Below are 17201 nucleotides of genomic sequence, written 5' to 3' on the forward strand. Positions count from 1 at the left end.
ACATCAGCCTCTACAGGCGACAGTATTTCTGGCACTATTCAACGACCAGCTTGGCCCTGTGCCTGAAATTCTACTGCTTGTAGATGCCATTTGCGCTACATTCGACTGGTTGCTACTACGCTCCGGCCCGGTTTGAAACAATGCAGAGTGCTTTCTTAATCCTAATGGAGCAATTCTGTCTCAGCTGAAGATGCACATTCTTACTAGAGTAACTGGAGGAAGAAAGAGTAAAGACGTCTGCAAGTATTATTGCAGACGCTGCAGCTGGCATTACACCATCAGCAAAAGCCACATGATCGGAGTCGTGCCAAATCTAGGTACCACTCTTGTGTAGAAATAGAAAGCGCTTTAAGGCACTCCAAGCTAGATAACGGTGCTCCGAAATGACCAGCTTAATGCGGCGCATGTCACCATACTGCTTTTTAGCACTTGAAAACAATCGGCGAAATGTATGCTTAGTCTCTCTAGTCGCGTCAGATGGCATACACTTGAAAGTAATCATCCGAGAATGCATTCCCTGCCAAACGAGAGCTACTAGTTGCTTCCACGTACAATGCTGCTGCACTTTTTTTGTGCTTCCAAGCTGTACAGTATAGTCCACTGTTACAGGGAACGCATGAGCTTCTGGCCGGTGGGCCACGTAGCGCTAACTGGTAGCAAGATTTGTAAATGCGGCACATGCGCATGGAATCGTAAGGGCAGCAGGCACCCACTTTTGTCTGCTATGTCTTTGCCAGCGTGCATGAAAGTGTTGAAAAGCTTTTCTGTATGTATGCGACGCAATTTGTCTAGCTGTCAATCTGCCTGCCGCACATCGGATTTCTAGCAAGCAGAAACAAATGTCTTGTTTTATTTATTGCTGCAGTGTTTCGCAAGCGCGTCATATTTTACAGCGAAAGCTGTTACGAGATCACAACACAGGTCACGCCCGGCGCGGTAGTTGTCCGCCGCCACCGGTGTCCGTAACCACTATCGTACGAAATAAGAAGAAAAAAAAGCTCAGTAAATAAAACACACCGAGGACATAGCAAGGCTTGGGCCCGGCTTTGTTGAGTGCAAGCCCAGTATTCTACCACCAAGCCACGCTGGTGCTTTGGACTCGTTCGCAAACTTGTCTTAGGCAGGCTTGATGTCGGGGAAAGGAATCACATTAATATGAGTAATAAAGCGTTTTAGAACGGCAAAGGAACAACTAGGCTTCACACAATGCTGATAGCGTAACAAGTGGGTCGTCCAATGCTTCAACCCATTACAAAAGCTTGTTCTTGAGCACCTATTAACTGTTGTGCTCACCCAATTCAGGCATAATTCCTCATCGTTGTCAGCCACTGCATAAACAATTGGCGCAAAATTTCTTACAAGTGTTTAGTGGATACCCCGCTTCTTCAAAGAATGACAAAGGATCGCATAGTGAATGCTGGCCTACTACCCATAAATTATGATTATTAATGACATAGTGGGTACCCAGCTAGTGTGCTTATAGCAGTTACTCAAAGTGTTTAGAATAGGCTCTGAAAGGCCACTTTTCATGCTTTAGCTGTGGCTCTGATGCACGTTTTGCGCAGGCCTGGCGTTTTTTCACATAATGTACACTGCAACGGGTCATTTCTGATAACAGATAAAGCTATTGAAGTCTGATGCAGCAAACATTTTAAGCTCGCCCTTGCGACCATGAAATATCGGCTTATTGAAAGAGCGACAGGCCTAGTTGGTATCAGTTGATTTACAGTGAGAGCACGCATAGCGCGAAGGATTGTGCACACTAGCGCATGCCGTGCGCATAGAGAAATAGCAGACGACACGGAGCACTCACCGCATTTCCAAATTTCCCCAGCAGTTGGTGCTTTGTGGAACGACCGGCCACGCACTCGCGTGTTCCCTCTAACAGTGGACCACGCTATTTAGGCTGTAACGGGAGAAAAAAGGAAATATCGCTTTGATTGTATTTTTTCAAGGATCTCTAGAGTCCGCCCTCATGACAATAGTCGGTTGTAAAGGTACTTAATGCACTGCCCATATGATTTCCGATTTAAGTATGGTTAACATAACTAAGAGAGTTCTGCACTTAGCATTTTTACTATAGAGAAATGACTACCACAGCGTGGGTTGACTTACAGTCAAGAATATTCTGTTAGGAAAACACTCTAAACATCTATGTTCTAAAAGAAAATGAGCTTTAATACCGTAATTGCTGTTGTAGGAAACCTAAAATGGTTGAAGTGTACCTTATAGTATGGTAGCAAATGCACAAATAAAATTTTTTATTGCCTGGGTGTGTTTATGCAGGCATGGTTGAAATGGCAGTTCTGTGTTGGCAATGCTTGTAACGAGTGATGAAGTGTTCACCTGTTGCTTATTGGTGTCTTGGCATAGTTACAGCTCTGTTGTGTTCTGTGTTTAGTGGGTTACATGTAGAGCCACCAAAGGTTTAATATATATACATATATTATATAAAGATTACATAATGTATACGTTATATAGCCCTGTTAGTCACTATGTGTTGTGTTGTATTGTAAAAGAAAAAAAAATTTAATGTTCTTTGGAGACATTATGTATAAGCAATGTTTGCACTACAAGTGCATAGTTACATTCCAGTTAACCTTCACTATCAGAATTACAGCTGTTGAATTATCCTCATGCTGCCAGTTGCTTCCTTTTATTTTCATGAGCATTCTTCACTTCATCCTAAAATTGTCGTACATTTTGTGTCATCACTTCGGATTTCTTTTCCAGCATGTTCTTTCAGAATGGTCTGAGCAATTACTGTTTCAGAAGGAAATAAAAGAAGCCTGGCCATTTGACCAAGATTGTCGTATAAAAAAATAAGAAATTGCCTGCCTTGTCACTTTTCTTGTTGTGCATGTAAGACAATAGCAGAAGCTACTGCAGTGAACCCAATAACTGAAAATGACAGCTACACGCCGTGCCACAAATATATATTGGCAGTTTCCCGTATTGAACGCCTGCTCCTCATGTAAAACCGTGCATCTAAAACACGTGCGAGAACAGGCTGAGGAAAAAAATGTGCGACTTAATTGGCATGACAAGTCAACCTTATAGTCTTCCCACATTTTTCTGTACCACACAATATCGGTTCATATTAAGTAAACATACTGCCAGTTTGCCTGGGAAAGATGATCACTAGAGGCCGGACTTTTAGGCATTAATGGGCAGGCAAAACAACCGTTTAGTAGGCAGAAATAGGCAAACAACAAACGTTTTTGGCCTCCAATGCCTTAAATGTAGGTGCAATAAATGTTTATATAAATGCAAATTATGTGAAATAAACATGTGCACAATGACCTGTTTGTATGACAGGAAAGCAACATATGTTACTGTTCATAGTGGCACAAAGACGCCAATAGTTTAACATAGTCATCCAATGGTTCATTTTTAAGCAGAATTCGCTGAATACTCTCTTTCCTTTTACTCTGTAGCATCGAGAGTCAAGCGTCCGCTGTCAAATCGACACCCTCTGGTGTATGGCTGAGAAGGGCTACTCACAGACGAGCAAGCAGGAATGCCTCTTATTGGCCGGGTGTAATCGCGTTGGGTCATTTTCTCTCCTGTCAGTAAACGCCTTAAGAAGTAAACTACAAAAAAATATGCATGAACATCACGTTTACTTTTCTTTGCTCCTCGCCGTCTTCCCTGGTGACTTACCTAGTTTAGAATTTGCCAACCGCTCACGCCATTTCAGCACAGGGGTGTATGGTGGCTGGTGCGTCTGATTTCTCTTCTGCTGGTGGTTGTTTTCCAAAAGTTGGTTGGAACTGGAGGACCAGGTAGAAACCAACGGAGTTCCAAACAGTCACTATGAAAACACTATAGAGGCCTTCCTTAGACTCTACTTAATGCTCGCATATCAAAGTGGCACAATAGGAGCTCAAGGCACAAGATTGGCATTTGCCTAAAATCTGCACTCTAATGATCACACCTCAGTGAATATCAATCAAAATTATGTCTGTGCTAGCCCACTGTGGCAGCTAAGTGGCATAGGCATGCACAGGGTTCTCTATAAGCGAGTATAAGTTCCACATCAGAGCACCCCAATCTCATTCTTTTAGTCGAGAGCAAAACAAGCTTTACAATAAATTCAAAAAATGAAAATCAAGCAATGATGTGCTTTTAACACAGGCCTGGCATTAGCCACTGGCTTTCCAGGCCAAAGATGGGAAGTAAAAACCTCTTTGGATGTAATATCAGGAGTTCTTAGTTGACATTACAGTGAAAAACCATGACTATTCATAGTGCTGCTCATTAAAAAAATGACATGAAGATTGCAACTGAAATAAGGCACAGTGTAAAATCAGGAGCCTGTTTAGATGATTAGGGTGTGTGGCTGACCCCTGTCTACCACTCTATTCTCTCTCTCTCTCTCTATATATATATATATATGACCAAGACTGACACTGGGGTTTGGGTGCACGGGAACCTAGCTCTCGTAGTAAAAAAAAAAGCCCAATGTACGGACATTGTCTCTTCCTCTACAATATATATACGAAGGTTTTATGTGCCAAAACCACCATATGATTAAGAGGCATGCCATAGCGGAGTGCTCCAGAAATCTGGACCATCTGTTCTTCAACTTACACCAGGGTTCATATTTGCAAGTTTTTTCAGCGCGCAAGCATAGGAAAAAGGGACAGGGTAGACAGAAAGATTGCTGACTTCCAACTAACTTCATTTCACAGAGTGGCAAGAATATATATGCCTAAAAAGGATTATTACTGAACATGAAGATAAAATACAAGTCATAATCAATGTGTCAGTATCAAACTTGCAAATATGACTATGCACCAACTAGCCCAAGCTTCCACTCTTGCCAGGGTTTATGCTCACTTACATGACAAAAATGCAAAGGTTTTCAAGGACATTCAAGGCTATTTTTCCGAATCTTCAAAGACCACACTGTCTGTTAGACACCCAACTAACATATGTTCAGGGAAGGATGGAGGCTTGAAATAACTAGAATTTATCAAAAAAGGGGAACATCACTGGTATATACATCAAAAACATGGCTCTAATGGCATTTTCTTTCTAGACAACTTTCAGTGACAGTTTCAATCAAGTTGCATAGGTAATCACTTAAAGTATCACTTAAGTTGCAAACTTTTATTTGGATAGAAAAAACTAACAAATAGTTATTATGGAATGCCTCGTTGCTTTTTCTGAATTTTTATATCAATGTTCATATCTCCTGTTGCTTGGTCTTGGCAGTCTTCATAATGCACGCCAGGTCGCTGATTGTCTGCCTTTTCTGTATTACGAGTCTGCTGTAACTGTCAAGACCTTAACAACGGCTTCCAGTTTGTTTTTTTGTAAGCATTTCGACCTCGTCCTCAATGCAACATCTCTTTTTTTTTTGTTTCTCCTGCTTTTTCTGAGCATTCAGAAATGCATGGTGTTAGTTCTACGCAAAAGCTACTCATGTTTAAAATTCTTTTGCGATGGGCACATTACATAAGCCGCCTGCTATTTTTTCGGCATCAGGAATAATGCGCTGATAATTGTGTGACAATGCTTATTAAAAAAAAGAAATTTAGGATTTTTAAGGATTTGTGAAAGTTCCAGCACTTTGAAAGCCTTGAAAATAAACTTTTGTAATCCAAGGGCTCACAAGGATTTCAAAGGCCCAAATGAACCCTGTCAGTGCACTGACAAAGCACAGTACAAGGGCTCTACCATTTCACCTTCATCGAAATGCGACTGCCGTGACCACAACCGAACCCGTGAACTCAAGGTCAGCAGCTGAGCACCGAGACCACGACAACACGGTGGCAGACTCCTGCGTACATGCCTATGCTTAGTGGGCAAGGTGTTACGCTAAGAAAATAGAGGATGTGTATTCAATTCGCAGCCACAGAAGCCGCATTTTGAAGAGTTAATTGTAAGGAGGGCACACCTACTTGGGGAACCCCAGTTTATTGAAACTGTCACTATAATGCACCTAATAATAATATCCAAGCCAAAAAGATTCCTGCCAACCAAGCCTGTAACCAGAAAATTTGTTTGGGAGAAGGGGTTGGAGGCACATCAGCCAAAAGACTTGACAATTTATGGAAAATACCTATTTTTAGCATTTATTTTTGGTAAAACAGCCCTTCCCATCAAAATTCCGAGGATAGGAGGGGTGGGGCTATGGGCCAGATACCAATTGCTAGCCAATTGTGGAAACGGGTAAGACCAACACACTTTCATGCACTGCATTTGTGCAATGTCAAGAGAGTGATGCAAGGCTGACAAGGTAAATGCTTGAGAAGGGCCTACGTAACTCCAAACATGGTCAATATTTCGCATTTGTTTCTTCAAAAATACCCAGGCCAATGTTTAGGTGCAGAGTTCAAAGATCAATATACATATTGTAAGTTATTTAGGAATATTGTCTAATGTGCTTAGCAAAAAGTGGTGACGACTAAGTCGCTAGATTAAAATGTGTTCAAGGGTATTTAGTAAGCTTAATACAAGCGGTACATCACACATCGTACACATTTCACTATCCATATGAGGTACAGGCACACATGATGCACAAGATAACGTCATGTGGTGCAACAAACCCGTCAATGAACGTCTGATTGCTCAAAGAAAGCATGCGTCCTTTAATATCACTCGGTTTACAAACTTTTATTTCCAATAGCAATGTAAACTGTCCAAAGAATGCTAATAGTACAAGTAGCAAAAATCACACATTTTGAAAGTTCAGTGGTGCACAGAGGTAGTGAAACTTTTTTACACAGCAGATCAAGCGAAAATGTTTAGAAGTCTTTGTTGGTCTGTTCCTTTGTTGGTCACATACGCTCTCCAAAACACTCTTCGCGTGTATCAGTAACCATGCGTACTGTTCACCGTTTGCAGTGAGCACAAAGTAACTTCACAGACAGCGATTAGCTACTATCACGAAGTACATGAATTTCGGCACACTGTAGAACTTAAGGTGCGCAGGTGAGTGACCACAGCTGATACGATGCTTCGTACAATGGTGGGCGAGAACTTTTTCAATGCCAGACTTAAAAGAATAGTCTTTGAGGTCTCGATTGTCTTGGCTATGTTCTTGGCAGCCGCTTCTACCTCCGCCTGAAAGAATGAAAAATGGCACACATGACATGCACGGCAGGCACTTTGAAAAGGCAAGAAAGCTGCCCATGTCAAAGATCAAGCACAGACCTATTTGTTTTTAGTGCACTTAAAAGACCCCTGAAAACACTGTTTATAACTACAGCTAGAAGTGTTTACACATTACACACTTTTCATGAGGAGGAATTCTCATTCAATTCTCGTTCCTTGTGGGCACAGCTATGGCTTGCTTCCTCGGGTGCAGTGCGATAGGCGTGAACTTTCAGAGTATCTGAACTAAACATAATCTAATGCATCATTTCCGCACGATTTCCCTCGCTCTTGTGGCAACAGTGGACTCAAGATAACGATAACATTTTTTTCTTTGCAGCTTTTGCATTTTTTGCAGTAACTGACTGATGCAGTTAATTTCTTGTACATGCATGCAAAGCAAATAAAACAAAAAGAGCAAAGTGCTAGCACCTTACGTGTTCCTGCCGCCATAAAATGTGCTGCACCAATAAAACAACATATGGACTGCTATCGCGAGCCATCTTATTCATTCTCGCTCCTTGCCTTCCTCTGTATAACCACACAAAGCTCAGCTTTTACAAAAGAAGCTCCCCATTAAATTAATTTTCTCAAGCATGTTAGGTTACGAACCAGATGATATTATGGGCACTGGCAACCAAATTGTGTTGCACAACATTTCAGAATGCCATTATAGCACGAGATCATTTACAAGGTGCTATAGGCCCCCGGCAACACAGTTTGCTTGTACATGCCGCGCCGCCTAGCAGCAGCGATTAGAACCCATGGGACGGCCCTTTGTGGCATTTCATCGTTGTGCGCATTGCAAACAGGCGGAACAACATAGCAGCGCGTCGTTTTTCAATGGATTTACTGTAGCCTGTTGACAACTCCGTTGTCAGAGGTGAAAAAAAAAGAACAAACACAGATACCGCAACCAAGAAGGGGATGTCGGCTTCATAATGTATTGCTTCCCATCAAGACCATGAAAAGCAACTCGGCGGCAGAAGTGGATTGTCGCTGTTCGGCGCGTCAAGTAAGTGTCGTCCTTGCGAATTTTTTAAAAACGACATCAGAGCAAACACAATAACGGGAAGCATTTGTGCATTGCACGGTAACGTTACAACTGCTCACAAGCTTGTGTTAAAACACGCACAGCGGTTGTCACTTGTGAAACATAACGCCGTAAGAGCTTGGATGCATGGCGCATTTTCTTACGCACTGATTTGTCAATGTGCATTGCCGCTGCTTTGTGCACCCGGACGATGACTATACTGCTAAAACGGGCTCATTAATGCCGCGGCTTTCTCGTGCTTAGTACGACAAAAATAAGGCTGGAGTGCACCGCGTAACACGTGGAGTATTCGCAAATTACCGCATCTCTCGCGCACACGTTTTGTTTTCCGGTTATTGTCAGCTGATTGCTTCATCACTCGTCGTGTATTCCGATATTTGTGTTTCGCTCGCGCACACTTGCACACATTTTGTTTTCGCGTTATTAAATGTCAGCTGATTGCTCTTAATTCAATGTTTCAGCGCCGATGACCTCTCATCTTGGAAGCCTAACGAGAATGCCAGGATATGCTCGAGGAATTTCCAAAACGGGTAAAGAGCACCATCCAGAATCATCCTGGTTAGCTTCCGAAAATACTTCCTCCTGTAAACAAAAGGCCGTCGACAGCTCCTGCTCAACAGCTTTCGAAGTTTTCGAGTAATAAAACTACAAGTGACGGCTGATCGAGAAACGTATACAATTGTATTTGTGCGCTTAAGCGGAATTCAACGTCGTAAGCATGCTTGCTTTGCTGTGAAAAGCACTTCGCTGCGATGTCAGTGTTCACTTCTTTAGCACTATACAACACATGGTCGTTGTCGTACAGTGCGCGTCCCTTTTCAAGCGTCGGTGGTTGAAAATGAGCATCGATGTTCTCAATCGCCTTAAAATCGCAATGCAAAACCACCGACATGCCTCAAACAGCATGATACACTCACACCATGAACGGTAGAAATGGCTCGTTGGCCGCCTCGACGCTTCGCGGAATCGAAACCGGGGCGCTGACGACTGGGCCGATCGCTGCGCCACCTAACCATTGTCGGTTGCCTATAGTGGTTAGTTCTTTTTGCCTCATAAGTCATGATCATGCAGCCTGTGTATAAAGTGTGATGCTTCAACTTAAAAAGGGTTCTGAATAACTTTTAAGACGTTACCAAATGACCTCAGTACTGAAGTTTATTGCCTCACAACTAAATTGCCACAAAATATTGCCAGAATATATCATGAATGAGCAGAGTTACAGGGACTTGTCTCACGCTTTAAAAGCTTTCTCTTGTCCCAACGAGAGCCCCAGAAGCTACACATGGCAGGATGTTGCGATGGAAAAAAGTTACGCCACACACGTCGTGACCTTGAGCACGCATAATGAAATGAAATTGCTTTCAGTCGTCATGATTCCTGTGTGTGAGAATGTGGCTACCGTGTAATGTTAGCAGACTTAAAGCTGGGCGCTGGCTTGTAGTGGCACTCCGTTGCAAAAAGTGCATCTAATCCAAATGCTGCTTTTGATTCATGTCGGGTATTGACGAATGGCATGCTTTCTGCTGTTCACCATCAAGCAGCAGGTGCTGGCAGCTACTCAACGAAAGGAGGGCACCCAGTAAAATGGCAAATTCACACTGTGCTTCTCAATGTTAACTGCGCACGATTGCAAGATTTGGTCGAGCTGTTCATAGCAGTGTCTGCCTTCACCAGGACGCGTTACTTCACTGATTACGAGAAGTGGTTCGTGACTCCCTTAAGTCGAGGTCTGCTGCATTGTAAAGAGAGGGTCACGTTTGTAACACATGTTTCTCGGGCCCAAATACATGCGCTGTAGATGCAAAGCAATATGTAGCGATCCACCATTGCAGACCACGATAATCAAGCATTCGACGCAGCAGAGTGGCTGGCAAGAACTGTAGTGCATTGCTCACATTACCTCGTCCTTTCCGAACAGCACCTTTGTAGTATACACAAGCGTCTTGGGATCATCACAGTTTGCAGCATCTTTTGTTACAAGCACCTGAAACATAAACCGTAAAAGTAAACTTTTGTTTTATTTATCCAATGGTGACAACACATGTTCCAAAGTACAAAAGACACTTTCAACACCCCCATTGGCAGAACCAGTAACTGTAAAAAAATAGCAATAAAAGTAGCTAAGATATCAAAACCATTTCAGAAAAATAGGAAAGTAAGGCTCGTACGAGTATCAGCAGTGAAAATGCCAAGGGTATTCAAGGACTCTCAAATGCCTGTATAAGTTCCCTTGAAGATGCAAGGTTGCAACCTGAGCGGTATACAGTGAACTCTCACTTGCGTGAGCTCCAAGGGACCCAGTTAAATAGTTCACCTAATAAATATTCACCAGAACATGTAAGAGCTTTGGGCAAAGCAGAAGTCAAATCAAACATGTGAAATGCAATTCATTTTGAAAAAAAAAAAAAGAAAAATTCTGTAATTCTCATTTGGACAGGCACCTTTGATGAGCAAGAAGAGACAAAACTGTACAGAGAGTATACATTTCTGTGCTCTACCTCAAGCACAGGTTGTTGCTGAGGCGAAGTCTTGCAACTTTTTAATATAACCAACAGCCTGTGCTTGAGATACGGGATTTTAACGTGCCTCAGCAATTATAACTTCTTCACGGCACTCTCTTTCTTGGTTTTTGAGACGAACACAGGAAACAATTTTTGAATTTCATAGATGCACCAAGTGCCGAAGCACGTGTGGCCTGTTTCTGTCTCCTGCACGATAGTTTTGCCTTGGTGGCACTGCATTCACAAACGATCTTGCATCGGTTATGTCAGTGCCGCAGGGCACGAAACTTCATTGAACTGATCTCAAGAATGAGCCTGGATCCGCAGATCAAGTTAGTTCGACTGAAACATTTTTTCAATTAATTGTTTAAAAAACAGAGAACACCTCTTAAAACTTGTAGTTCTGAAATGTTTGTTAAACTGACATTCGTAGCAGTAAGAGTTGAATGTATTTCATGTTTCCAAGACATTATAGATAGCTTCACAGAACTACACACAAAAAAAATTGAAGAATGTGCAGCGTCAACTTGAGGTTTCTAACACGTACAGAAATTCACAGCATTAATACAGCTGCATAAACTGAGTAATGTCTGCAACTTTTTCACTTTTACAAAGCTGATGTTATTGGATGCCTGGGCTTTTCCTAGTACTGATCTGCTCAAGAAGACAAATGGCCGATGCCTCCTCCAAGTCTTTTCATTTTGCTTTTAACTCATGGTTAATATTACTGCTGAACACACACTTGTCTGGCTACCTGCTGTCCTCAAGCTTCTCATATTTATAGCGATAACTGTTATGGGATCACAACAGTTGTTTTTAACGCCGTAGTTATTTGCCGCCGGTGTCTATAACTACTATTGCGTGAAATAAGCAAATGAAATAAATAAAATACACCAAAGACAGAACGGGATTCGAACCCAGGCCCTCTGCAAGGCAGCCCCGTATTCTACTACAGAGCCATGCCCGTGCTTGAACCTCCTTCGCCAACAGACCATATTGGGCTTCATGTCTAAGAAGGAATCACATTAAGATGCATAATAGAGCATTTTGGAAGAGTAGCGTAACAACGAGGCATCACACAATGCACACTGCATAACAAGAGGGTTGCCGAATATTCATAAGCAACTACAAAGGTCTCAACTATAATTCTTCATCATCATCAGCTACCACACAAACTAAGTGCACATGAAGTACTGTAGATGCTTCTCTACTACATAAAAATTGTGATTTATGGCGTAGAGGGTACCTCGAAAGTCTACTTGCATTAGTTACTGAGGGATCACGTTTACATATGACGTGGGTAAAAGATTAAAATAATGACTGGGCATCACACAATGCGAATCATGCAACTATTGGGTCGTTTCATTTAAGGCTTCCAATTTACTTCAAAGGGCTCAGCCACAATTCATCGTCGTCAGCTACCGCATCAATAGAGTGCACATAACGCCTTCTAGATGTGAAGCGGGGGTCTCGCTTCTACGCAAAATAATAACCACGGAATAGGTGCTTTGCCCCATAGCAAAAATTTTGATTTTTGGCGTGGTGGTAGCGGTGCCATGCAACTGTCTTTGTACTAGTTGTCCCAAGTGCGCTTAAAAGTTACTCTAGACAGGCCCACTCTGCCAGCTTTCGCTTTGACTGCTGCCCGTTCAACCCAAGCCTCTTTTTTTTTTTTAGCTTCGATTCGATACAGTTCGACCAGGACACAGATTAGACGGTAGCAAAATAACCAATACCACGTTGCCGTGTCAGTAAATAAGCGTTTTCGAATCAAGACTTGCCTACCACGGAAAGAAGGTCACAAAACTGATTTTAGAACGTAACATGAAGTTAGAAGCTTTTCTTTTCACCTTATTGTAGCTGCGACGTCCTCACCTATTTTGTAAATGGCGCCTCTCCATCACAGCGCACTTCATTTCAAAAATATACACAGAATACTTACAAGGGTGCCGAGTTTCTTGTACTGGGAAATCACGATAAACAGTTTGTCGGTAAACTCCATGATGGATATGTCGGTGTCACAACCTTCAATGGACACAGACGCCTGAAAAACGAATAAGTGAATTCCGTGACGAATCAACACGGCAAGCACAGTCTTCGTACTTACGACGACGCTTGGGATGAAGCCGGTGGCGAGTGAAGGAAAGACATGGCCGTTGTCAGCGCTCATTGCCTTCGCAGTATCCATTGTTTTCGATCGGTGTGACGTTCGGAGGCACAACTAAATGCGATGATATGCAATGAATGTCAGCGCTGGTCCAACAAGAACTTCTACTACACTGCTTCCACTCTGAAAACAAATCACCACTCCGTCGGTGGCTCGCGCACTTGCGTTTTGACTTGGCCTGGCTTGGCTGCTCTCGGTTAGCAAGAACACCATGACAAGCATCTCGTATTCTTTCTTCTTGTAAATATTTCCCAAAGCTTATCCTTCCTTAGAAGTCTGGCAGTTTGGGCTAGTTGGTATGACATGACGATAGTTATAGCACAGAACACCTATACACTAGTTATAGCGGGAGAACAGAACGACGACAAAGTGAGAACAGAACGACGACAAAGTGTTCTTGTCTCTTTGTCGTCGTTCTGTTCTTCTGTTCTATCCTTCCTGTTTGTCTCCTAAGGACAGTGGGGATGTTGCACATGCTGGCAATGTCTGATTCTTCCATTTCAAAAAAATTAATATGACCAAAGGCATCTATCACTGAAGTGAAAATTATTGCTCAAGAGCACGGCTATGGTCCCTAGAATATACTGGCCAACTCAGAGCGGCGAGCAAGCGTGGTAGTTTTGTTCGGGCTCGTGTCTCGCTCGTAGATGGCGCTACACACAACAGGGCTGCTGATCACTGAGCGCGCTGGCAGAATCAATATCGAAAACCACGTCATAGTTGCACGGAACACAAAGATATTTCACATTAAAGGTAGTGCCGCCGGTGCCGCGAAGTGGCGCCCAATAGATTTAGACTCGTTATACCGGCCCCCATGGGCGGAGCACTCTCTAGTGGAAAGAAGGCGAACGTGACCAACTTTTCGACGCTGCTGCCCCACTGCACCTTCCAGATGTGTCGACACTCGACCGTGCTCAAAAGCAAAACCGTGCCCCTCCCCCGCTCCCCCTTCACATTCATTTCCCCCAAACGGCCGGCCACCATATATGTATGGGCACAATAAAGTGTTGCGTTCGGTGAAAGATAGTCCCCATTGCCCTAATAAACCTGACCGTCCCACACCTTTCCGAAAAACCATAGACAAATTAACTACACAGAACAACGCCGCTTCTATCCCGCACCGGCGAAGGGACTGCCGAAAACGGAAGAGCGCAGACAAATACGCTGCTCTGTCCAGCCGCACTCAAACATTACGACCTGAAAATAAGTGGGCAACGCCACTGCAGATACTGTTACACTAGCCATATGGTGAGGACCTGCCAACTGAAGCCAAGATGAACCCCAATGCCCAAATCCACCAAAGGCTGGGAGGCGACCCTGTTCATTACCTCCGTACTGGAGGAACAGCGAAGTCTCGGTACATGGTCAAAGGGGCAGACTTTTCACTTTCCTTATCCTTAGGTTATCTAGGAGAGGGTTGGGAGGCTCTGCCTTTTTTCATGCGCACGCATATGAGCATGAGTACTACGACGTAAGATGTCACGCTAAACAGCAGTGGTGGATAGAGAAAAGGGGACGGATGCGGTTGGGGCGATCGCCCTTCCCAATGCCTGCGTCAGCACCCCCCCCCCCCCCCTTCCTTTTCCATCGTTGTAGTCGACCTCCTACTACCAGTTATGACAAATGAGTGAAACCCCTGTCAACGCACATTTACAGTATTTATGCTATGAAGGAGTTTTTCTGCTAGTAAAAACAGTCATTACACACAAACTATAGCCCTGACGTCACAAATTTTTACGACGTCCGCTTCGGCCTATAGTAGATAGTTCTTTATGGCTAATGTAGCCAGATACTTGGCGCAGCAAGCATGAGGAAGTTTTATAAGGTAAATAGTACAGTCAAAATAAAGTTATCACAGATTCTGGAGCAAATTATAACTACAGTTACGACGAAAAGAAGTGGATATTTAAGGGCTCGTTTTCTTCTTCATTAGACACAATATTAATTGGAACTAACAGATACCTTCAGGTAGACTACTCGACGAAACGGTCACGTGCTACGTGACGTCAACAGGCAGAAAAGGAGTGTCGCCACGATGGCTACTATAGCGGCGCCGACTAACACTCCGAGATTTAAATGCACATATATGCCCCATGAAGTGGACGGGAGGATGACCACCGCCGTAGCTCACTCAGTTGGCAGATCATCGGACGCGCTACTCAAAGGTCGCGCGTTCGGTTCCTGCCGGCGGCAAGTTATCTTTCTGTCCACTTTTCTTTCTTCGCATTAACATTGCAATTACCTGCAACAACATCCCCTATACTTTCCTTGACTTCGCATCCTTGTCTGTTAGTTCTCATTAACTACAGTTATAACAAATTCTGAAATCCCGACACCGCGACATCAGATGCTGTTACGGCTCCACAATAATAATAAAAAAGTTATACCCCTTTATCTTATAATAATGAGCCTACGATTAAGTACAGGTGGGCTTACTGGTGTTCACTCATCTTCAAATTTAGCGTGCGTTAATTGAATACAGACCCTGCTCAGTACAAGAAAAAAAAAGGAACAAATACAGGACACGTGACGTAGAGCTCAAAGTCAAGTGTCCTGTAACAACGCCTCTTAAAAACAATATGCCTGGAACGTCGCTCTCTCATCAATTGGGAGCCTGCTGCCAGCACGCAATCTCGGAGGCCATGCCTCCTGCCTTGTGTTGCGACCGGCCGCCGCGTGAGACCGCTCGCCTCCATACCGCTCAGTCACGTGACATTACCGTACCGCTTTGTCACGTGAAATCACGGCTGCTTGGAGGCAACTGTGTTCGCAGAGGTCGGCCGTCAGAGACGGCGGGTAAAACCAGAGGTTTGGGAAGCGCGTTCGCCGCGCTCAAGTTTTAGCCACAACTTTTTAAAGGGGCGTTGCCTGTAATTATTTCGTATTGTGCACTGTCTTTGTTCACTCAGCGCACTTTTAACACGGAACTATGACGTGAAATTAACGGAAATGTATTTTCCAAAGAATGAGTTATACACATTACTTGTTTCACTGTAGCACTCCTTCAAACTCCGCGCCACGCTTGTCTTAGTGTCGAGCGCTTGGCATCGCAGGCTACGGGTCGTTGGGGGCTGCGCCCTACTTCGCTCAGGCAAAGCGTGTGAAACGCTGCATTCAGAGCGTGGGATTACTTCGTCCAGGGTAATGACACGCGTATCCGTGAGCCACGCGGAACGTTTTCTTCGCGCGTCTGGGCGGCACTTCGCGTTTATACTTCAAATTGCTGCACTGGCAGGCAAGTAGCCGTGAGAGGGGGGGGGGGGGGGGGGGGCTAAGAGAATAAGTTACCACACGCTGGTTAATACCAAGTTCAGATGAACGGGAGTGTTTTACCGAGAACATAAATGTGTTTCAAGGTTTTCAACAGGTGACTTCTCAGGAAGATAATTCCCGGCTACGGGCCTCATATAACTTGCACGTGGTAGCCGTTAGTGGATGATAAAAGTGCTTATTCCTGCAGCCCAAAAAGAGAGCACGCCTCCGCGTCACTGGTTGGAGGGGATAGGGAAATGGAATAAGATGGCCAAAGGATAGTCCATATGGTCGATAAATAAGTACCTACAATGCGAACCGCCAGTTGGCGATATTTGAACAAATGCATGCAGCGCCACTTGGAACGACGATAAGGGACACATAAAACACGGACGAGCGCCGATTTACAACAAATTGATTGATATGTGGGGTTTAACATTCCAAAACCACCATTTGATTATGAGAGACGCCGTAGTGGAGGGCTCCGAAAATTTCGACCACCTGGGGTTGTTTAACGTGCACCCAAATCTGAGCACACGGGCCTACAACATTTCCGCCTCCATCGGAAATGCAGCCGCCGCAGCCGGGATTCGAGCCCACGACCTGCGGGTAAGCAGCCGAGTACCTTAGCCACTAGACCACCGCCGCGGGGCGATTTACAACAAAGTTTATTTGCGCTTGAACATGCATTTTTATGCACCCTATCTGAATTACCAAAGTTTTGAATTACCTCGGTCCGTTCCCGTTTTTTTAGCTTTGTTTTGTTTCTATTATTAATATATTTTAGCGCTAAGAACGCAAACAGGCTGTCAGTTTTACTTAGTGACGCCGACATCGATTCTCTAGATTGTCCTTTATAAACAGTTGTTTGATCCTCACGCGATTTTCCGTGTTTTGTTGGTCACGTGCTTGTTTAGTGATGTACTCCCACTTATCAGCAAGACAAGTTATAGTTCCCGCCTTACGCGTTTGGTTTTTTGTTCCGAAGGCGTGTTTTTGAAGTGTAGTTAAGTGTCGACAGTCGTGTCAGCAAAATCGGTTTGCGTTGCGTAACATACAAAGTTTTTATTGAACACTTCATTAATTCGCTGTTATTACTAGAGGCCGTTTTTTTTTTCCCGAA

General features: G+C 43.8%; 2 protein-coding genes across 5 annotated transcripts in view; both read right to left on the minus strand.

Moving 5' to 3' along the window:
- Nucleotides 1–1900, minus strand: part of Ndc1 (Nuclear division cycle 1) — a 46645-nt gene extending 44745 nt beyond the window's left edge. Inside the window, exon 1 of the mRNA XM_075875021.1 lies at nucleotides 1814–1900. The gene's annotated coding sequence lies outside the window, so the exon portion shown is untranslated. The remainder of the gene's footprint in view (nucleotides 1–1813) is intronic.
- A 4698-nt stretch (nucleotides 1901–6598) lies between these two features.
- The window catches only part of LOC119180998 (proteasome assembly chaperone 3), a 30920-nt gene continuing 20317 nt past the window's right edge, over nucleotides 6599–17201 (minus strand). For 2 of the 4 annotated variants that reach the window (XM_075875022.1, XM_075875023.1), the window contains exons 2-5: nucleotides 12767–12880; nucleotides 12602–12703; nucleotides 10059–10142; nucleotides 6599–7074 (exon numbers count right to left, since the gene is read on the minus strand). In XM_075875022.1, coding sequence (XP_075731137.1) covers nucleotides 6895–7074; nucleotides 10059–10142; nucleotides 12602–12703; nucleotides 12767–12880 — 480 coding nt within the window. In that variant the 3' untranslated portion in view covers nucleotides 6599–6894. Of the gene's footprint in view, nucleotides 7075–10058; nucleotides 10143–12601; nucleotides 12704–12762; nucleotides 13003–17201 lie in introns of those variants that run through there. The other 2 variants (XM_037432150.2, XM_037432151.2) reach the window with 2 other exon arrangements.

The sequence above is a fragment of the Rhipicephalus microplus genome, chromosome 10 (genome assembly GCF_043290135.1).
Source record: "Rhipicephalus microplus isolate Deutch F79 chromosome 10, USDA_Rmic, whole genome shotgun sequence".
Classification (NCBI taxonomy): Eukaryota; Metazoa; Arthropoda; class Arachnida; order Ixodida; family Ixodidae; genus Rhipicephalus; species Rhipicephalus microplus.